The sequence below is a fragment of the Hemibagrus wyckioides genome, linkage group LG22 (genome assembly GCF_019097595.1).
Source record: "Hemibagrus wyckioides isolate EC202008001 linkage group LG22, SWU_Hwy_1.0, whole genome shotgun sequence".
NCBI lineage: Eukaryota > Metazoa > Chordata > Actinopteri > Siluriformes > Bagridae > Hemibagrus > Hemibagrus wyckioides.
Window position 1 is genome coordinate 6,769,158 of NC_080731.1, and position 15,316 is coordinate 6,784,473.

Sequence of the window (15,316 nt, forward strand, 5' to 3'; positions counted from 1 at the left end):
TTCAGCTGGATTATGTTTCATGAGGTTTTGGGTATATCAAAGCAAAGCTGCCAGCCCTATGTGGACTTTGAGGACAACTTTCTAATTAATACGACCTTCTAATTAATACACACACTAACATTATACATCACACTGTAGAATGTACATAACTGCAAAAAGGACATTGTTCATATCAAACTCTTCTCTGTTTAGAATAAATTATAATCATACTCTCCGGTGTCACCCAACTGAGAATGGGTTTCCCTTTTGATTCTGGTTCCTTTCAAGGTTTCTTCCTCATACCATCTAAGGGACTTTTTCCTTGCCACAGTCACCACAGGCTTGCACACTAGGGATGATTTTGTCTAACATCTAGGACTTTTTACACTATGTTTTTTGTTTCCTATGTTCTGTAAAGCTGCTTTGAAATAATGTTCATTGTTAAAATACAAATAAATACTATACAAATAAAATAAAATAAAATTGAATTGAATTGAGAGTTGAGGGCCTTCCCAAAGACTGTGGGCGGGGTGGCCGTCCGAAACCGCTACCCTGCCCAAAAGTGAAGCATCCATAGAAGGAGTCCCGCGATGATGACATGCCTCTAGAGTGGGACCCAAGGTCAGAAACCTGGGTCTTCCACATAAGAAGGGCAAGAAGCCCGCAGCGCATAACCCTTATGGCACCGAGGGGATGCCCGTGGGGATGAAAGCCGCACCTCTGAGACAGAACCTGAACGGCCACATGTGAATCAGACCCAAAAGCATAACGTTGGCTGCTGCCACCATGAGGCCCAGCCCTCTCTGTGCCTCAGCGACAGGGAGGCTTTGGTCTAGCCGAATAGCATTCACTGCTAACAGTATGGAAGCCACCCGAGCAGGAGATAGACATGCCTGCACCATGGTGGAATCCAAAATTACCCCCAAGAAGGTGGTTCTCTGAGAAGGAGAAAGTACACACTTCTCTGGGTTCAGCCTGAGGCCTAGAGCCGCGTATAGGCAAGCACAGCATCCCGATGACTGGCTGCCATGGCCTACAACTGGGCCAGGACGAGCCAGTCATACAGGAAATTAAGTACACGGATGTCCTGGAGACGCAGCGGTGCCAGGGTAGCATCCGTGCACTTTGTAAAAGTGTGCAGCGACAAGGCTAGACCAAAAAGAAGCACACAATACTGGTAAGCTTGGCCGAAAGCAAACCTGAGGAACTTCCTGTGTTCTGGCCGAATACCTATATGAAAATAGGCATCCTTGAGGTCTACCGTCACAAACCAGTCCTTGGACCTGATCTATGATGCGATCAGTTCATAGTGAGCATCTTGAACCTGAGCTTCGTTAGGGCAGAGTTCAGAGCTTGCAGGCCCAAAATTGGACACAGCCCCCTGTTTCTCTTGGGACTTCTGTAAAAGACAGAGTCTCGATCTGGAAGGGGAACATGTTCTATGGCCCCTTTTCTCAGAAGAGAGAGAAGTTCCTCTTGGAGGAACGTAGTTTGGTGTGTGCCGATGACTGTGGGCAACACTGCCTGAAATGGAAGAGGACAGGTGGCAAACTGGATCCTGTACCCTTACCCTACGGTATCTAGGACCCACTGAGAGACAGCAGGCAGAAGTTTCCACACTTCCAGGCTGTATGAAAGAGGTGTCAACCTCGTGTTGTGCCCCCCTGGCAACGAGTGCAGCCATTGAACGACCTATAGTGCGGGCCATGTGCTTCATGGCACGGAGCACATGATCTGTGGTTCGACGCAGCTCAGAGACTGCATCAGGGCTCAGCCCCTTGCTGCAATCAGGCTCCCTCAGCAGCTTAGCCTGGTATGCCACTGATTGTAGTGGGAAATCGAAGGAGGAATTCCTTATGTTAAGCAATATTCTACATCAACAGCACAGAACTACAGTGCAATATTTTCCTTTAATTAAATTTTAATAAAATTCATACAATGTGCCTGTAAATTCCATAGTGGCCAGAGTGCTATCAGAGCTGTGAGTTTATGAGTATGATTTTTCCTCCTTATTGATTTTCCTGACCCATAAGTGATTTCTTAATAATAAGTTTGACACATGGTAAAACAGATCTAATTTACAATACACATTCAGCAATGATAGACCTCCTGTAACTTACTGATGTGGTCATTGTGTGTTGATTTGATCATTTGATTGATTTTATGAAGCAATATGCCATATATAACATTTCAGAAGTTATATGAATTAGGCTGCAAGTTGCACTCATGTTGTCTCACTCTATTGTGATTTATAGCTCGAGATGTAAGCATTTATGCCTTTCAGTTTTGACCAAAACTATATATAAAGTCAGCAATATAAAGCACACACAAAGAATCAAACAAACACAAAACTACAAAACTGCACTTTTAATTAATGTTGCAATTATTGATTAACAAATGTTTTAGTAGTTTTTCACTTTCCAATTTAAGAGTTACTACTTTGTTTTAAGCCATTATGATTTAGCATTATACAAAGGTATTTAGTTAGATTAAAAGTTTGAAAAATCATGCAGTCTCAGGTGCATCAAATCTCTCTGTCCTCTCTATTTTAAAAGAACTAAGCATCATCAGTTCCAGCTTTTCACCGTTGTAGAGCCAGAGCAGAGAAAGCATACAGGAACGGATTCACACAACTGTTAATGAAAGTCAGAGCTGTACTAATATTATCTCCAGATAAATCTTAACAGACTGTCATTTCCAATCAGTGCAGCAATGATATTCACAAAGTTGGAGATTTGAATTGGGATCCAAAAAATGAAGAAACAAACCACAATTCTGGTCACCATCTTTGTCACTGAGTGACTGCTAAAGAAAGCTGAGTTATTAACTCCCCGGTAAAGGTGAAAGTAGAAATAAGCTACTATGGTCAATGAAACCACACATATTATAACCTCCCAGATTAAAGTAGCCACTCTTTCAGCATAATTCCTATATGTTAGGTTGCACTGAAGTCATCCTTCCCTGTCCAAGTTTGGAGTGCGCTGTACGAGAGCATAGCACGATAAAACTGCACTTAACATCCACATGCTAATCAAAAGGATCTTCTTTCCTTTTCTGCCAATCTTGTTCCATTTCTCAGGATGCAGCACTTGGAGGTATCGCTGCATGCTCATCAAAATCACACAGTATGCTGGAGTAGAGGCTTAGGTACACCATATAGGAGAGAAGCTTACACAGGACCAAGCCAAACACCCAGCTATGCAGAAGAGCCAAAATCCAAACCGGCAGAGAAATCAGAGTGAGTAAATCTGATACGGCCAGGCTTAGCATCAGTCTAGGGGTGAAACTGTCTGTCTTCAGCCATCCAGCAAGACGCACCATTACAGTAATATTACCAGGGACTCCCAATATGAAGCAAACTCCCAGAACACTACTGGCAATCAGGATTTCAGTTGAAGCAGGAGCTGCTGCATGGTTAAAGCTTTGGTGTAACAGGGTATAGGCTCAAGACAATTAGAAGTGGAAGCTTAGGTGTCTGTGGTTTCTTATGTAGATGAAAAATAGCATAGAAAGATACAGGAAGTTATTTCAGAAAAAGTCAGCAGTCTATTTTGCATTACATCATTATTTTGGTTTATAGCTTGAGATGTATGCATTTAAGGTCATCAAACCCCTTTCAGTTTTGATCAAAAGTATATACAGTATAAAGTCAGCAATATAAAGCACACACACAAAGAATCAAACGAACACAAAACTGTACTTTTAATGTTGCTAACATTTTACTAAAAAATTTTTTGTTTGATTAACGTTTTTCACTTTCCAAAGACTTACTCTTTTGTTTTAAGCCATTATGCGTAAGCATTACACAAATGTATTTAGTTGAGTTGCTGCATGGTTAAATGTTGTAGCTGCGAGGAAACTGTAAGTATTAAAGTAAGCAGAAGTGTAGGATTTGGAGGTTTCCAATGTCGATAAAAAAAGCATTCATGGTGACAAATCATATGCTTCCATAACTCATATTCCATAACTCATTTGAATGAAATTTATACAATGTGCCTGTGAATTCCATTGTGACCAGAATGCTTTCAGAGCTGTGAGTTTATGAGTATGACTTTTCCACCTTGTTGATTTCCCTGACCCATAAGTGATTTAGCAATAATAAGTTTGACACTTGGTAAACCAGAGTTAACTGAAAACACACTCAGCAATGATACACTCCGCTTTCTAAAGTCTAAAAAACTTGGGTTGCTTGTTAATCAGAAAGAAAACCATTATGTGGCATGTGCTACACCTTTTGTGCAGTATCTCTACTCAGGAAGGAACCGGGATGTGTGTGTGTGTGTGTGTGTGGGGTGTCAGTGGTGGTATGATGCAGCACAAGGACTGGTTAAGCAGGCTTTTGGTCATTTGATTTATTTGCTGAAGCAATATGCTGCAAAGTTGCAAAGTTAAAACATGTTACAACAAAAAAAGCCTAACAGTTAGGCTGCAAGCTGCACTCATATTGTCTCACAAAAAATCAGGAAACTTGATCGTTTTTTTTATCGCTGTAGGTGTAAGCATACAGCCTCACTATAAATTGATTAAATTAATCTGTCAAAAAATATTAGAAGGTGTCATAAAACAGAATTAGAAGGTGCAAAAAAAAAACCTATTAAAAACAGACTGCAAGAATAAGCAAAATTATTTCTATAATAATGTGAAAAGAAAAGTACATCAAATCACTCAGACCTCTGTATCTTCAAGGAACTAAGTATCATCTGTCCCAGGTGTTTCACAGCTGTTTCACAACTGTTAATAAAAATCAGAGATAGTGTGTGCATATATTGCAGAATTTAACAGTTTGAAACCCCAACATAATGCAGCAATGTTGATCATAATGTTGGAGATTTGAAACGGGATCCAAAAGATAAAGAAGCAAATCACAATTCTGGTCACAATCTTTATCAGTGAATTACTGCTAAAGAAAGCTGAGTTATTAACCTTCCGGGAAAGGTGAAAGTAGCAGTAAGTTAGTATGGTGAATGAAACCACAAACATTATGATCTCCCAGACTGAAGTAGCCAAACTTTCAGCATCGTTAACATTGTCCAGGTTTAGACTGTGCTGTACGAGTGGACAGTGTGTGAATGAGATATTAACACGGTGAAGTTACTTTGATATTCGGACATTCGGAAGCGGTATTTTAGGGACCGTCAACAAATTTCTGTACGACTGAAATGTGGTACTTGTTACTTACCTGGCTACGTGCCTCAGTTATTCTAATTTCTTCTTAAATATACATATGTCACATGACCCAAAACTAGTACCAAAATAATCTAATTGGAAACCCCCACGAGATACACCTCTTGTTATCCCAAAATATGTTTTCACTGATTTTTATTTGTCGACGGTCCATAAAAGACCGCTTCCGAATGTCTAATGTCCGAATATCAAACTAATTTCACCGCGGTTGAGATGTTAAAGTAGTGCTACACCAGTTCAGTCTTCACACTGTACAGAGTTTTCATCGTTTCAGCCCTAGTTGCTAATATTAATTAACAAATTTTTTTGATAGATTGACATTTTTCACTTTCAAAAGGCTTCACTCCTTTGTTTCAAGCCATTATGCTTTAGCATTGCACAAATGTATTAAGCAGATTAAAAGTTTGAAAAATCATGTAGCCTCACTATAAATCGATTAAATTAATCTGCAAAAAATATTAAAAGGTGTAATAAAGAATGAGAAGGTGCAAAAAAAAAAATAACAACATAAAAACAGACTGCAAGAATAAGCAAAATAATTCCTATAACTTTATATGGTTTGCCTTAAAATGCAATGTCTGTGATAAGCTGTCAGAAAAGTACAGCAAATCACTAAGACCTTTACATTTTCAAGGAACTAAGCCTCATCTGTTCCAGCTGTTCGTTGTTGTAGAGCCTGAGCAGAGAAAAATCATTAGTACTATTTTATGGTGTGGCTTAAAATGCAATGTCTGTGGTAGGCTGTCAGAATCTCTCAGACCTTTATATCTTCAAGGTAAAGGTGAAAGCAGAAAAAAGCTACTATGGTGAATGAAACTTTAATTTAATTAAACTTTAAATATTATAACCTCCCAGATTAATGTAGCCACTATGTCAACATCATTCTGATATATTAGGTTACACTGAAGTCATCTGATGTATTATGAATATACCTGGGCATGCTCTTCTGTTAATTTCATGATGACTTTTTTCTATGACATTATCTTATGACATTATTTGTTTAAGACCAAGGAATTCTTTGTTTTGACTGAATAAAGAATGTCTCAAGGACAGACACCTGTAGAGCCCACCTGTAGAGATATCTACCACCACCTCTGTTAATACCTTTGATGCCTATTTCTGACCTCCTTTTATTACCCATGGATAATGCGTTTTATTGCACATACAGTAGACAGCAATAAAGGCCACACCTTTGGTTTGTATAAATACTCCCGGTCTGTTTCAGTAAACTCAATAAAACATTGCTACTCGAATCCTAACTATGTGTGGTTCTTCTGATATTATTTTTCCCTGATACCCACTCGGAGACAGTGGCAGACAGTGTGAACTGGGCTTCTTCTCAAAAAGTGAACCCAAAAGAAAATTTTATCAGCTCTCTGGGGGCTTGTCTGGGATAGTTAGGTTGAGGTAAAATTTTATTTGTTAATTTCCTCAATAATACACAGATTTCATAAACTTACCTTACAGTGTTTCTGCTAGGGTAAGTGTGTTTAGAATTGTTGGCACATGAATCGTGGAAAAAAAAAAACCTAAAAGGAATTGATTGGTAATCTTCGCTAAGTTGCAACGATTTTGTAGTTCATAATCAGTCTGCTATTGAAATGGGTAATGTGGATCAAACACAATTTCAGCAAAGCCCAGATGACAAGTTGCAAGATATATTCAAGTTATTTCTCAGAGATCACTCCAAAGCCATCAAATCAATTCTTCACCAAATTCATCACAAGAACCAAATAAAGTGTGCAGTATCATTCGAAAGCAGAATGATTTTACTGAGATTTTAGTAAAGTAATAAATTTGGTCTAGCTTGCCAAAATGTGATTCCCTTTCGAGGGAACTTGACGCTGCATCATGGCTGACGCTATGGGAACAGCTCGTTTTGCGATTTCTCCCAACCCGAACGAGGAATTATTGACTTCATCAGACTCTGGGGAGCTCAGTGTGGGTGATGATGAATGGTATGTCACTGAATTGCTTCTTGAGAGAAAGCAATCAATGGCGTTTATGCTGTAAAACTATAATCAAATGGCATACAAGAAATCATACGCCACTAAAAAAAATCTAGGCTAACCACCGGCCTGCATGTAAAACTTAGCCCACATACCTGAGAGGTGAGCAATCATTCAATACACTAATGAAGCAATAATGAATACTAATGTAGCTACCATCCAAACACAGGAAGGGGAAAACTAGACATGATGCATCACAGGCTACAGCCAATTAGCTTTTTAATAGAATACACTCCTCGCTGACAGGTGATTATGATTGCCAATCACTACTCACCTAATTCTGCTAAACCGAGAAAGAATTTTCTGAGCTTTGTGAAAAGATATGGTGTCATCTTATCATGCATATCTAGTAGAGCTGTGCATCTTGAAGTAGCCCACACCTTAGATACTGACTCCTGCATTAATGCTTTGAGGAGATTTATCAGTAGATGAGGTCAAGTAAAACATATCCACTCTGACAATGGAACCAACCTACTTGGTGCTCAAAGATAGTTGCAAAATGCATTTACTGCATTTTGCTTGGAACCAAAATAAGAAAGGAATTCAGTGTTGGGTTAATCCTCCAGCATCCTCACATCATGGTAGGGTTTGGGAAAGTCTTATTTGAATGGTGAGACAAGTCTTATTTTCTATACTACACCCACAAAGCCTGGGGGAAAAAGAACTGCAGACACATTTTTGTGAAATGGAGTCCATTTTGAATAGCAGATGCATTACAACAGTGTCTAATGACTGATGACTTTGAGGCATTGACTCCTAATCACAACCTTCTGCTGAAATCCAGACCACCATTTCCACCTGGATTATTTGATAAAACTGATATATACATTAAGGGCAGAAAACAACTGCAATATTTAGCAGATCTCTTCTAGAAAAGGTGGACGAAGTATACTTAGCCCTATTTCAGGAAAGGCACAAACGAATCAGAATCAATCTGGACTTTCAGAAAGGAGACAAGGAGTGGTGATTGTGGATAATTCAGCAATTTGTTGTTCCTGGCCTTTGGAAGAGTGATAGAAGTTTAGCGTGATGCTAAAGGGCTAATGAGGATTGTAAAAAACTGAAACTTACTGGCTCCTTGTATTTAACATAATGTAATTATAATTGTGGACACTTAAAATTAGAAGCCAGTGTGTAGGAGCCACACTGACCAATCACTGACCGTGCTCATCCACCATGCTTGCACACTCAAGAACACATGGACTCTTGACTATGTTTAAAACTTTAATTTGAGGTTTCGCATTTGTGTTAATTTTTTGTAAATAAACTTCAAGGTGAAGGATAAACATTCAGCGGCTTGTGTGGTGACTGAGCATCAGTAAGACAAAGCCATCTCTCTATCTCCATTATGGATCAAAGATTTTCCAAAACATCGACAATTTTATACGCAGCTAAACACTTTTCTCTGTAAGACCCAGGACCCAGGAGTGGGGTCCAGATCCAGGTTAGAGAACCTGATAAAGGTGTGCAGAGAGGACCAACCGGTCAATGTAGAAAGTGATAAGCCCTCAAAGATTTGTGTCTGCAGGAAGTGGACTATCCTGACAATGCCCATTACCACAGAGGTGAAAGTTCAACATAGTCTCCACAACCACAGCTGGGAGACTGGAGTCTAGGAGCTGGTCCCCCTCAGGGGCAAGAGCAAGAGGTTCCAAACCTCGAGGCGGGGATGAAGAATCACCCCCTTCACCTGAGAAAGGAGGCTCCTCCTGATGGGAATCTCCCAAGTAAAGACACAGTCCATTAGCCTGGTGTCTCTGCTTCTTGGTGAGATCGGTGGGCAGCGTGCTAAAGGCTGGTGCATCTAAGAGTACTCTCTGCTTGTCGTTCTCGAAAATGGCAGTTGATTCTGGTGGCCAGGGTAATCTGGTCGTCAAACTCAGATGGAAGATCGCAGGAGACAAGTATGTCATTTTGATAGTGTAGAATGCACTTAAATCCTTCTTTCTTATCTGGGCATAGAGTGTGCAGTACCAGAGCATAGCATGATAAAACTGCACATAACATCCACTCAGAAGGATCTTCTTTCTTTTTCTACAAAGCTTGGTCCATTTCTCAGGATGCAGCACTTGAATGTATCACCAAAATCACACACAGTACGCTGCAGTAGAGGCTTAAGCACACCATATAGGAGACAAGCTTACACAGGACCAAGCCAAACACCCAGGCATGCAGAAGAGTCCAAATCTAAACCGGCAGAGAGATCAAACTGATACGGCCAGGCTTAGCATCAGTCTAGGGGTGAAGCTGTCTGTCTTCAGCCATCCAGCAAGACGCACCATTACAGTAATATTACCAGGGACTCCCAGTATGAAGCAAACTCCCAGAACACTACTGGCAATCAGGATTTCAGTTGAAGCAGGAGCGGTGAGCGAGCTGTTGGATGAGTTGAGCTGCTGCATGGTTAAAGCTTTGGTGTAACAGAGTGTAGGCTCTAGACAATAAGAAGTGAAAGCTTAGGCGTCTGTGGTTTCTTATGTAGACATGTTTGCAAAGAAGTTACCACAGAAAAAGTATTTGCGAAGAATTTACCACAGAAAAAAGTCCAAAAGTCTATTTCATGTTACTTTATCATGGTGGTTTATAGCTCAAGATGCATACTGGGCTCATTTTCAAATTCAGATGATTTCAGTATCAATTTCAGTAAGTTTTCAGTATCAATTTCGACACACTGTGTATTATGAAGTACACTCTATATCAGAAGATTCACAGCAGAGTCAACTACTTGACCAATACATTCAGTAGTTCACTGCTGTGCTAGTGAGCTATTGGTAGCATTCTAAGGCACAGTGATGCCAATGGTAAGGGGGTACATAAGCTGAATAAGTTTGACACTTGGTAAAACAGATCTAATTTACAATACACATTAGCAATGAACTCCCTAAGTTGGTACAGTCTGTAGCTTCCTGTTACTGTTGTGGTCATTGTGAGTCTTGTGTTGCTTGTTAATCAGAAACAAAACCATTAGGTGGCATTTGCTACACTTTTTGTGCAGTATCTCTTCTCAAGAGGAAATTGGTGGGTATCTGTGTCTGTGTGTCTCTTCTCAAGAGGAAATTGGTGGGTATCTGTGTCTGTGTGTCTCTTCTCAAGAGGAAATTGGTGGATATCTGTGTCTGTGTGTGTGTGTGTGTGTGTGAGTGTGCGTGTGTGTGTGTGTGTGTGTGTGTGTGGGTGGGTGTGTATGTGTGTGGGTGGTGTCAGTGCTGGTACTGGTACACATGCAGCACATGGACTGGTAAAGCAAACATGTTAGAACAAGTTATGACAAGTTGCAAGTTGCACTCATTTTGTCATCATGAAACTTTGTGGTTTATAGCTTGAGGTGTAAGCATTTAAGGTAAAAAAAAAAGCTTTTCTGTTTCAACCAAAACTATATATAAATCAGCAAAGTAAAGCACAAACACAAAAAATCAAACAACACAAAACTGTATACTTAATTATTGTTGCTAATTTTGATTAATATATTTTTGATTAACATTCTTCACTTTCCAATTTAAGACTTACTCCTTTGTTTCAAGCCATTTTGTTTTAGCATTACACAGTTGAAGTAGGTAGATTAAAAGTTTGAAAAGTAATACAACTTCACTGTGAATTGATTAAATCAATCTGCAAAAAATATTAGAAGGTGTAATAAAAAGGAATTAGAAGGTGCAAAAAAAAAAAACATGAATACAGGCTGCAAGAATAAGCAAAATTATTTGTATAACTTTACATGGTGTGCCTTAAAATGCAATGTTTTTGATAGGCTGTCAGAAAAGTGCATCAAATCTCTCTGACCTCTATATCATCAAGGAACTAAGCAGCATCTGTTTCAGCTGTTTGCTGTTGTAGAGTGCGAGCAGAGAAAACGTACAGGAAGGGGTCAACACAACTGTTAATAAAAATCAAAGCTGTAGTGACCCTGTCTACAGATTCTGCAGATTGTAACAGACTGTCATTCCCAAGCAACACAGCAATAATGATCACAAGGTTGGAGATTTCAATCGGGATCCAAAAAATGAAGAAACAAACCACAATTCTGGTCACCATCTTTGTCAATGTGTTACTGCTGAAGAAAGCTGAGTTATTAACTCCCCGGTAAAGGTGAAAGTAGAAATAAGCTACTATGGTGAATGAAACCACAAACATTATGATCTCCCAGATTAAAGTAGCCACTCTTTCGGCATCATGCCGATATTTGAGCTTGCACTGAAGTCCTTGCTCCCTGTCCAGGTACAGAGTGCGCTGTACGAGAGCATAGCACGATAAAACTGCACTTAACATCCACATACCAATCAAAAGGATCTTCTTTTCTTTTATGCCAAGCTTGTTCCATTTCTCAGGATGCAGCACTTGCATGTATCGCTGCATGCTCATCAACATCACACACAGTATGCTGCAGTAGAGGTTTAAGTACACCACATAGGAGAGAAGCTTACACAGGACCAAGCCAAAGATCCAGCCACGCAGAAGAGCCCAAATCCAAACTGGCAGAGAAATCAGAGTGAGTAGATCTGATACAGCCAGGCTTAGCATCAGTCTAGGGGTGAAGCTTCCTCTCTTCAGCCATCCAGCAAGACGCACCATTACAGCAATATTACCAGGGACTCCCAGTATGACGAAAACTGCCAGAACACTACTGGCAATCATGTTTTCAGCTGAGACAGGAGCGTTGAACGAGCTGTTGGTTGAGTTGAGTTGCTGCATGGTTAGAGCTTTGGTGTAACTGAGTGCAAGTTCAAGACAATAAAATAAGCAGAAGTGTAGAAGCCTGTGATTTTTTATGTAGATAAAAACAACATGGTGTTGAAAGATACATATAAGGAAGTTTGGCAGAAAAAGTACAGCAATGTATTTCGCATTTCTTCATTCACTCATTTTGACATTATAACAATTTAAGCTTTATAGAGGTATCAGCAGTAAAAAGATGCAGGCAGGTGGTAAAGACAGAAGGCAAAATGTATACATTTTAAATAAAGCCAATTCAGTCAGCTGCACAAAACTATGCTGAAAAAATTCCAGCGGCAACAGAGATATACAGTACATGGACAAGAGAGCACTGGGAGCAAGACCTAATCAGAACTGAACTTTAATGTGTTTAAGTTGGTGTGTGTCTCCAATGACAGACACCATGATTCAAGAAGCACTGAAAATCTTTACACCCTAAACGGAGAAAGAAATATAAATTTAAAAATCTCTCTCCCAGTGCCTCTCTCCCAGATCAAGACCCACACTGGCATCTATCTGAATCAACACCAGGCTCTCCAAGAGCTAAGGTTGGATCAAGAGCAGCACTTCCAGGTCCCTTCTTCAGACAAAGACTGAAAATTGATAGGTGCTTTGGTGGTCCAGCCAGCTGCTACTCGAGAAGCATCCATGATGGCCTTCAGAGCCATACACCACATTATGCTGTAAAAGGTGGGGCAACCCCTTTAACATCCCAAAGGCACTGGTTGATCATTCTGAGCATGATGCAGCAGCATGAGGCTGTCCAGAGCTGAAGTGGGTGTTGAATTTTAGGCTGATGGTATCCTAAGTCTGTAACCTAGTGAACCAGTAGTGACGTATTCACTGATAGAGACTTCAAAGCACTTTTGTATATCTCTGCATAAGTACTGTATGTCCGCAAAAGTCCACATCAATCTCATTAAACAATGAGGAGAGGTGATCCCTGTGGCTTTGGTGGCTGACATTGCCCAGAGGGAGCAGCTGGAACCAGATGTGAATCCACAATATGTGGCTCAAGCTACTCCAGTACCCTGTGGGGACCACTGTTCACGGCCCCAAAATCATATAGGTCACCAATCTTCACCAAAAAGAACTGCCTTTATGCCTTTAGCTGGTTGACTAAGCTCACAGAACACCACAAAGAGATGCCCTTGGGGGTGGTTGTACGTAGCTGCCCCTGGAGTTTGCTAAAACACAACACTATTAAGTGAAGTGTGGTTTGATGCATTCTTTTCTGCACAAATAAAACAATAATAAAATATTGGAAAAATAATCAAGTACTTTTTGTAATTACTGGTTGAGTGGAAAAATTAGTAGTCATGCAACCCCTACCATATATATATATAAGGTAAACTGTGTACTGAAATGTGGGTGAAAAGTTTGTGGTTTTAGTGGAAATTCTTTGTGTAATAGTTATACATGCCTCTGGATATAATCAACCAATACAATGCAAATTTTAATATCTGTAATATGACATGCTGCCACACAATACCATCAATGTTTTGTAAAGATCCTTCATATTAGTTAATAAAATAAAATAAGATTCAAATTTATCAGTTACAATCACAAATTATGATAATATATTTTATTCTTGAATGATGGCTTACACCGATAACCAGGTAAAACTTAAGTCAATTTCTTGATGTAATGTAAGAGTAATGGGTTTATCTAATAATAACTGGTGATATCTTTATAAGACCATGATGAAATTATATAAAATTATTTTCCCAGCTGCTCTGTTCTTAGATAAAAAGAGACAAAAAGATAAAAGAACCAATGAAATGAAGAAATAGTTGTTTCTCACTGATACTGGCAAATTATGTACAATAAAAAGTATGTTAACCAAGTAGCAGTAAAACTGTTTAGACTGTTTAGAAGTAGGTTATGATGTATAAAAGTCATGACACAATACACACAGGAATCTTTTTTCTTTTCTTTTTTTTTGATGTGCTAAAGGTTAGAGAAAGAAGCTTCAGCCAACGCGTAAAATATTGTAAAGGTGAAAGAAAATGTAAAAATTTCTTTTAAAATGCAAAATGTCACTGGCTGTCATATAATCCATAAAACCTGTCCATCAAATCTCTACATCATGAAGGAACTAAGTATTTTCTGTTCCATCTTGGTGTTGACGCATCATCCGAGCAGAGAAAGCGTACAGAAAGGGGTTCACACAACTGTTAATGAAAGTCAGTGCTCCAGTGATTTGGTTTCCAGATTCTGCAGATTTGAACAGATTCTCATTCCCAAGAAACAAAGCAGTAACAATCATAACATTGGTTATTATTAATGGGACCCAAAAAATAAAGAAACAAACCACAATTCTGGTCACCAGCTTTGTCAATGAGTTACTGCTAAAGAAAGCTGTTCTATTAACTCCTCGGTAAAGATGAAAGTAGAAGTAAGTCAGTGTAAAAAACAAAACCACAAATAGTAGAATCTCCCAGATTAAAGTAGCCAAACTTTTAACATCATTCTCATAGCGTACACTGCACTGATGTCTTCCTCTGTCCGGGATTTCTTTGCGCAGTACCAGAGCATAGCATGATAAAACTGCACTTAACATCCACATCCCACTCAAAAGGATGTTCTTTCCTTTTCTGCCAAGCTTGTTCCATTTCTCAGGATGCAGCACTTGGATGTATCGCTGCATGCTCATCAAAATCACACACAGTATGCTGCAGTAGAAGCTAAAGTACAGCACATAGGAGAGAAGCTTACAAAAGACCAAGCCAAATCTCCAGCCATGCAGAAGAGTCCAAATCCAAACCGGCAGAGAAATCAGAGTGAGTAGGTCTGATATGGCCAAGCTTAACATCAGTCTTGGGGTAAAGCTGCCTCTCTTCAGCCATCCAGCAAGATATACCATTACGGTTATGTTACCAGGGACTCCCAGTATGAAGCAAACTCCTAGAACACTACTGGCAACCAGGTCTTCAGTTGAGACAGGAGTGGTGAGTGAGCTGTTGGATGAGTTGATTTGTTGCATGATTTAGCTTTGGTGTAACAGGGTATAGGCTCTAGATAATAAAATAAGCAGAAGTGTAAGAGTCTGTTTCTTATGTGCTTAAAAAAGAGCAATGTGTCGAAAGATACATGTAAGGAAGTTTTGACAAAAAGTGCAGCAATGTGTTTTGCATTTCTTTATGCACTCATATTGACATACAAATTTGAGCTCTATAAAAGTACCGACAGTAAAGAAATCCAGGCAGGTCATAAAGACAGAAGGTAAAATGTATTTTTTGTCTAAAAATTCCAAATAAATCCAATTCAGACAAGACTGCACTGGAAAAATTCCTCTGTTTCTCCTTTAGAACTGTAGAGTTGGGTGCATAGTCAAGTTTAAGTGAAGAGAGTGTGGAGTTGGGCTAGTGAGTGGTAAGCAGTTGGATACACCTTTAGGTGATTTACTAATGAAATTTCTGTTTCAGTGAGAG

At 39.5% G+C, this 15,316-nt stretch overlaps 2 protein-coding genes and 2 pseudogenes across 2 annotated transcripts; all 4 read right to left on the bottom strand.

Moving 5' to 3' along the window:
• Positions 1-2,560: 2,560 nt before the first annotated feature.
• On the bottom strand, positions 2,561-8,350 carry LOC131343751 (C-C chemokine receptor type 8-like; annotated as a pseudogene).
• A 131-nt stretch (positions 8,351-8,481) lies between these two features.
• LOC131343643 (C-C chemokine receptor type 8-like) lies at positions 8,482-10,212 on the bottom strand (annotated as a pseudogene).
• A 77-nt stretch (positions 10,213-10,289) lies between these two features.
• On the bottom strand, positions 10,290-11,890 carry LOC131343579 (leukotriene B4 receptor 1-like). The gene has a single exon (XM_058375374.1). The coding sequence runs from the start codon at positions 11,859-11,861 to the stop codon at positions 10,971-10,973; it is 891 nt and encodes a 296-aa protein (XP_058231357.1). The 5' UTR covers positions 11,862-11,890; the 3' UTR covers positions 10,290-10,970.
• Positions 11,891-11,983: 93 nt separating this feature from the next.
• Positions 11,984-14,902, bottom strand: LOC131343133 (C5a anaphylatoxin chemotactic receptor 1-like). The gene has a single exon (XM_058374563.1). It carries the CDS (start codon positions 14,866-14,868, stop codon positions 13,981-13,983), a length of 888 nt encoding a protein of 295 aa, XP_058230546.1. The 5' UTR covers positions 14,869-14,902; the 3' UTR covers positions 11,984-13,980.
• Positions 14,903-15,316: the final 414 nt, after the last annotated feature.

Bases quoted from the DNA above. Each gene is read 5' to 3' on its own strand.
- LOC131343579 (XM_058375374.1), bottom strand. From the start codon at position 11,861: ATGCAGCAACTCAACTCAACCAACAGCTCGTTCAACGCTCCTGTCTCA.
- LOC131343133 (XM_058374563.1), bottom strand. From the start codon at position 14,868: ATGCAACAAATCAACTCATCCAACAGCTCACTCACCACTCCTGTCTCA.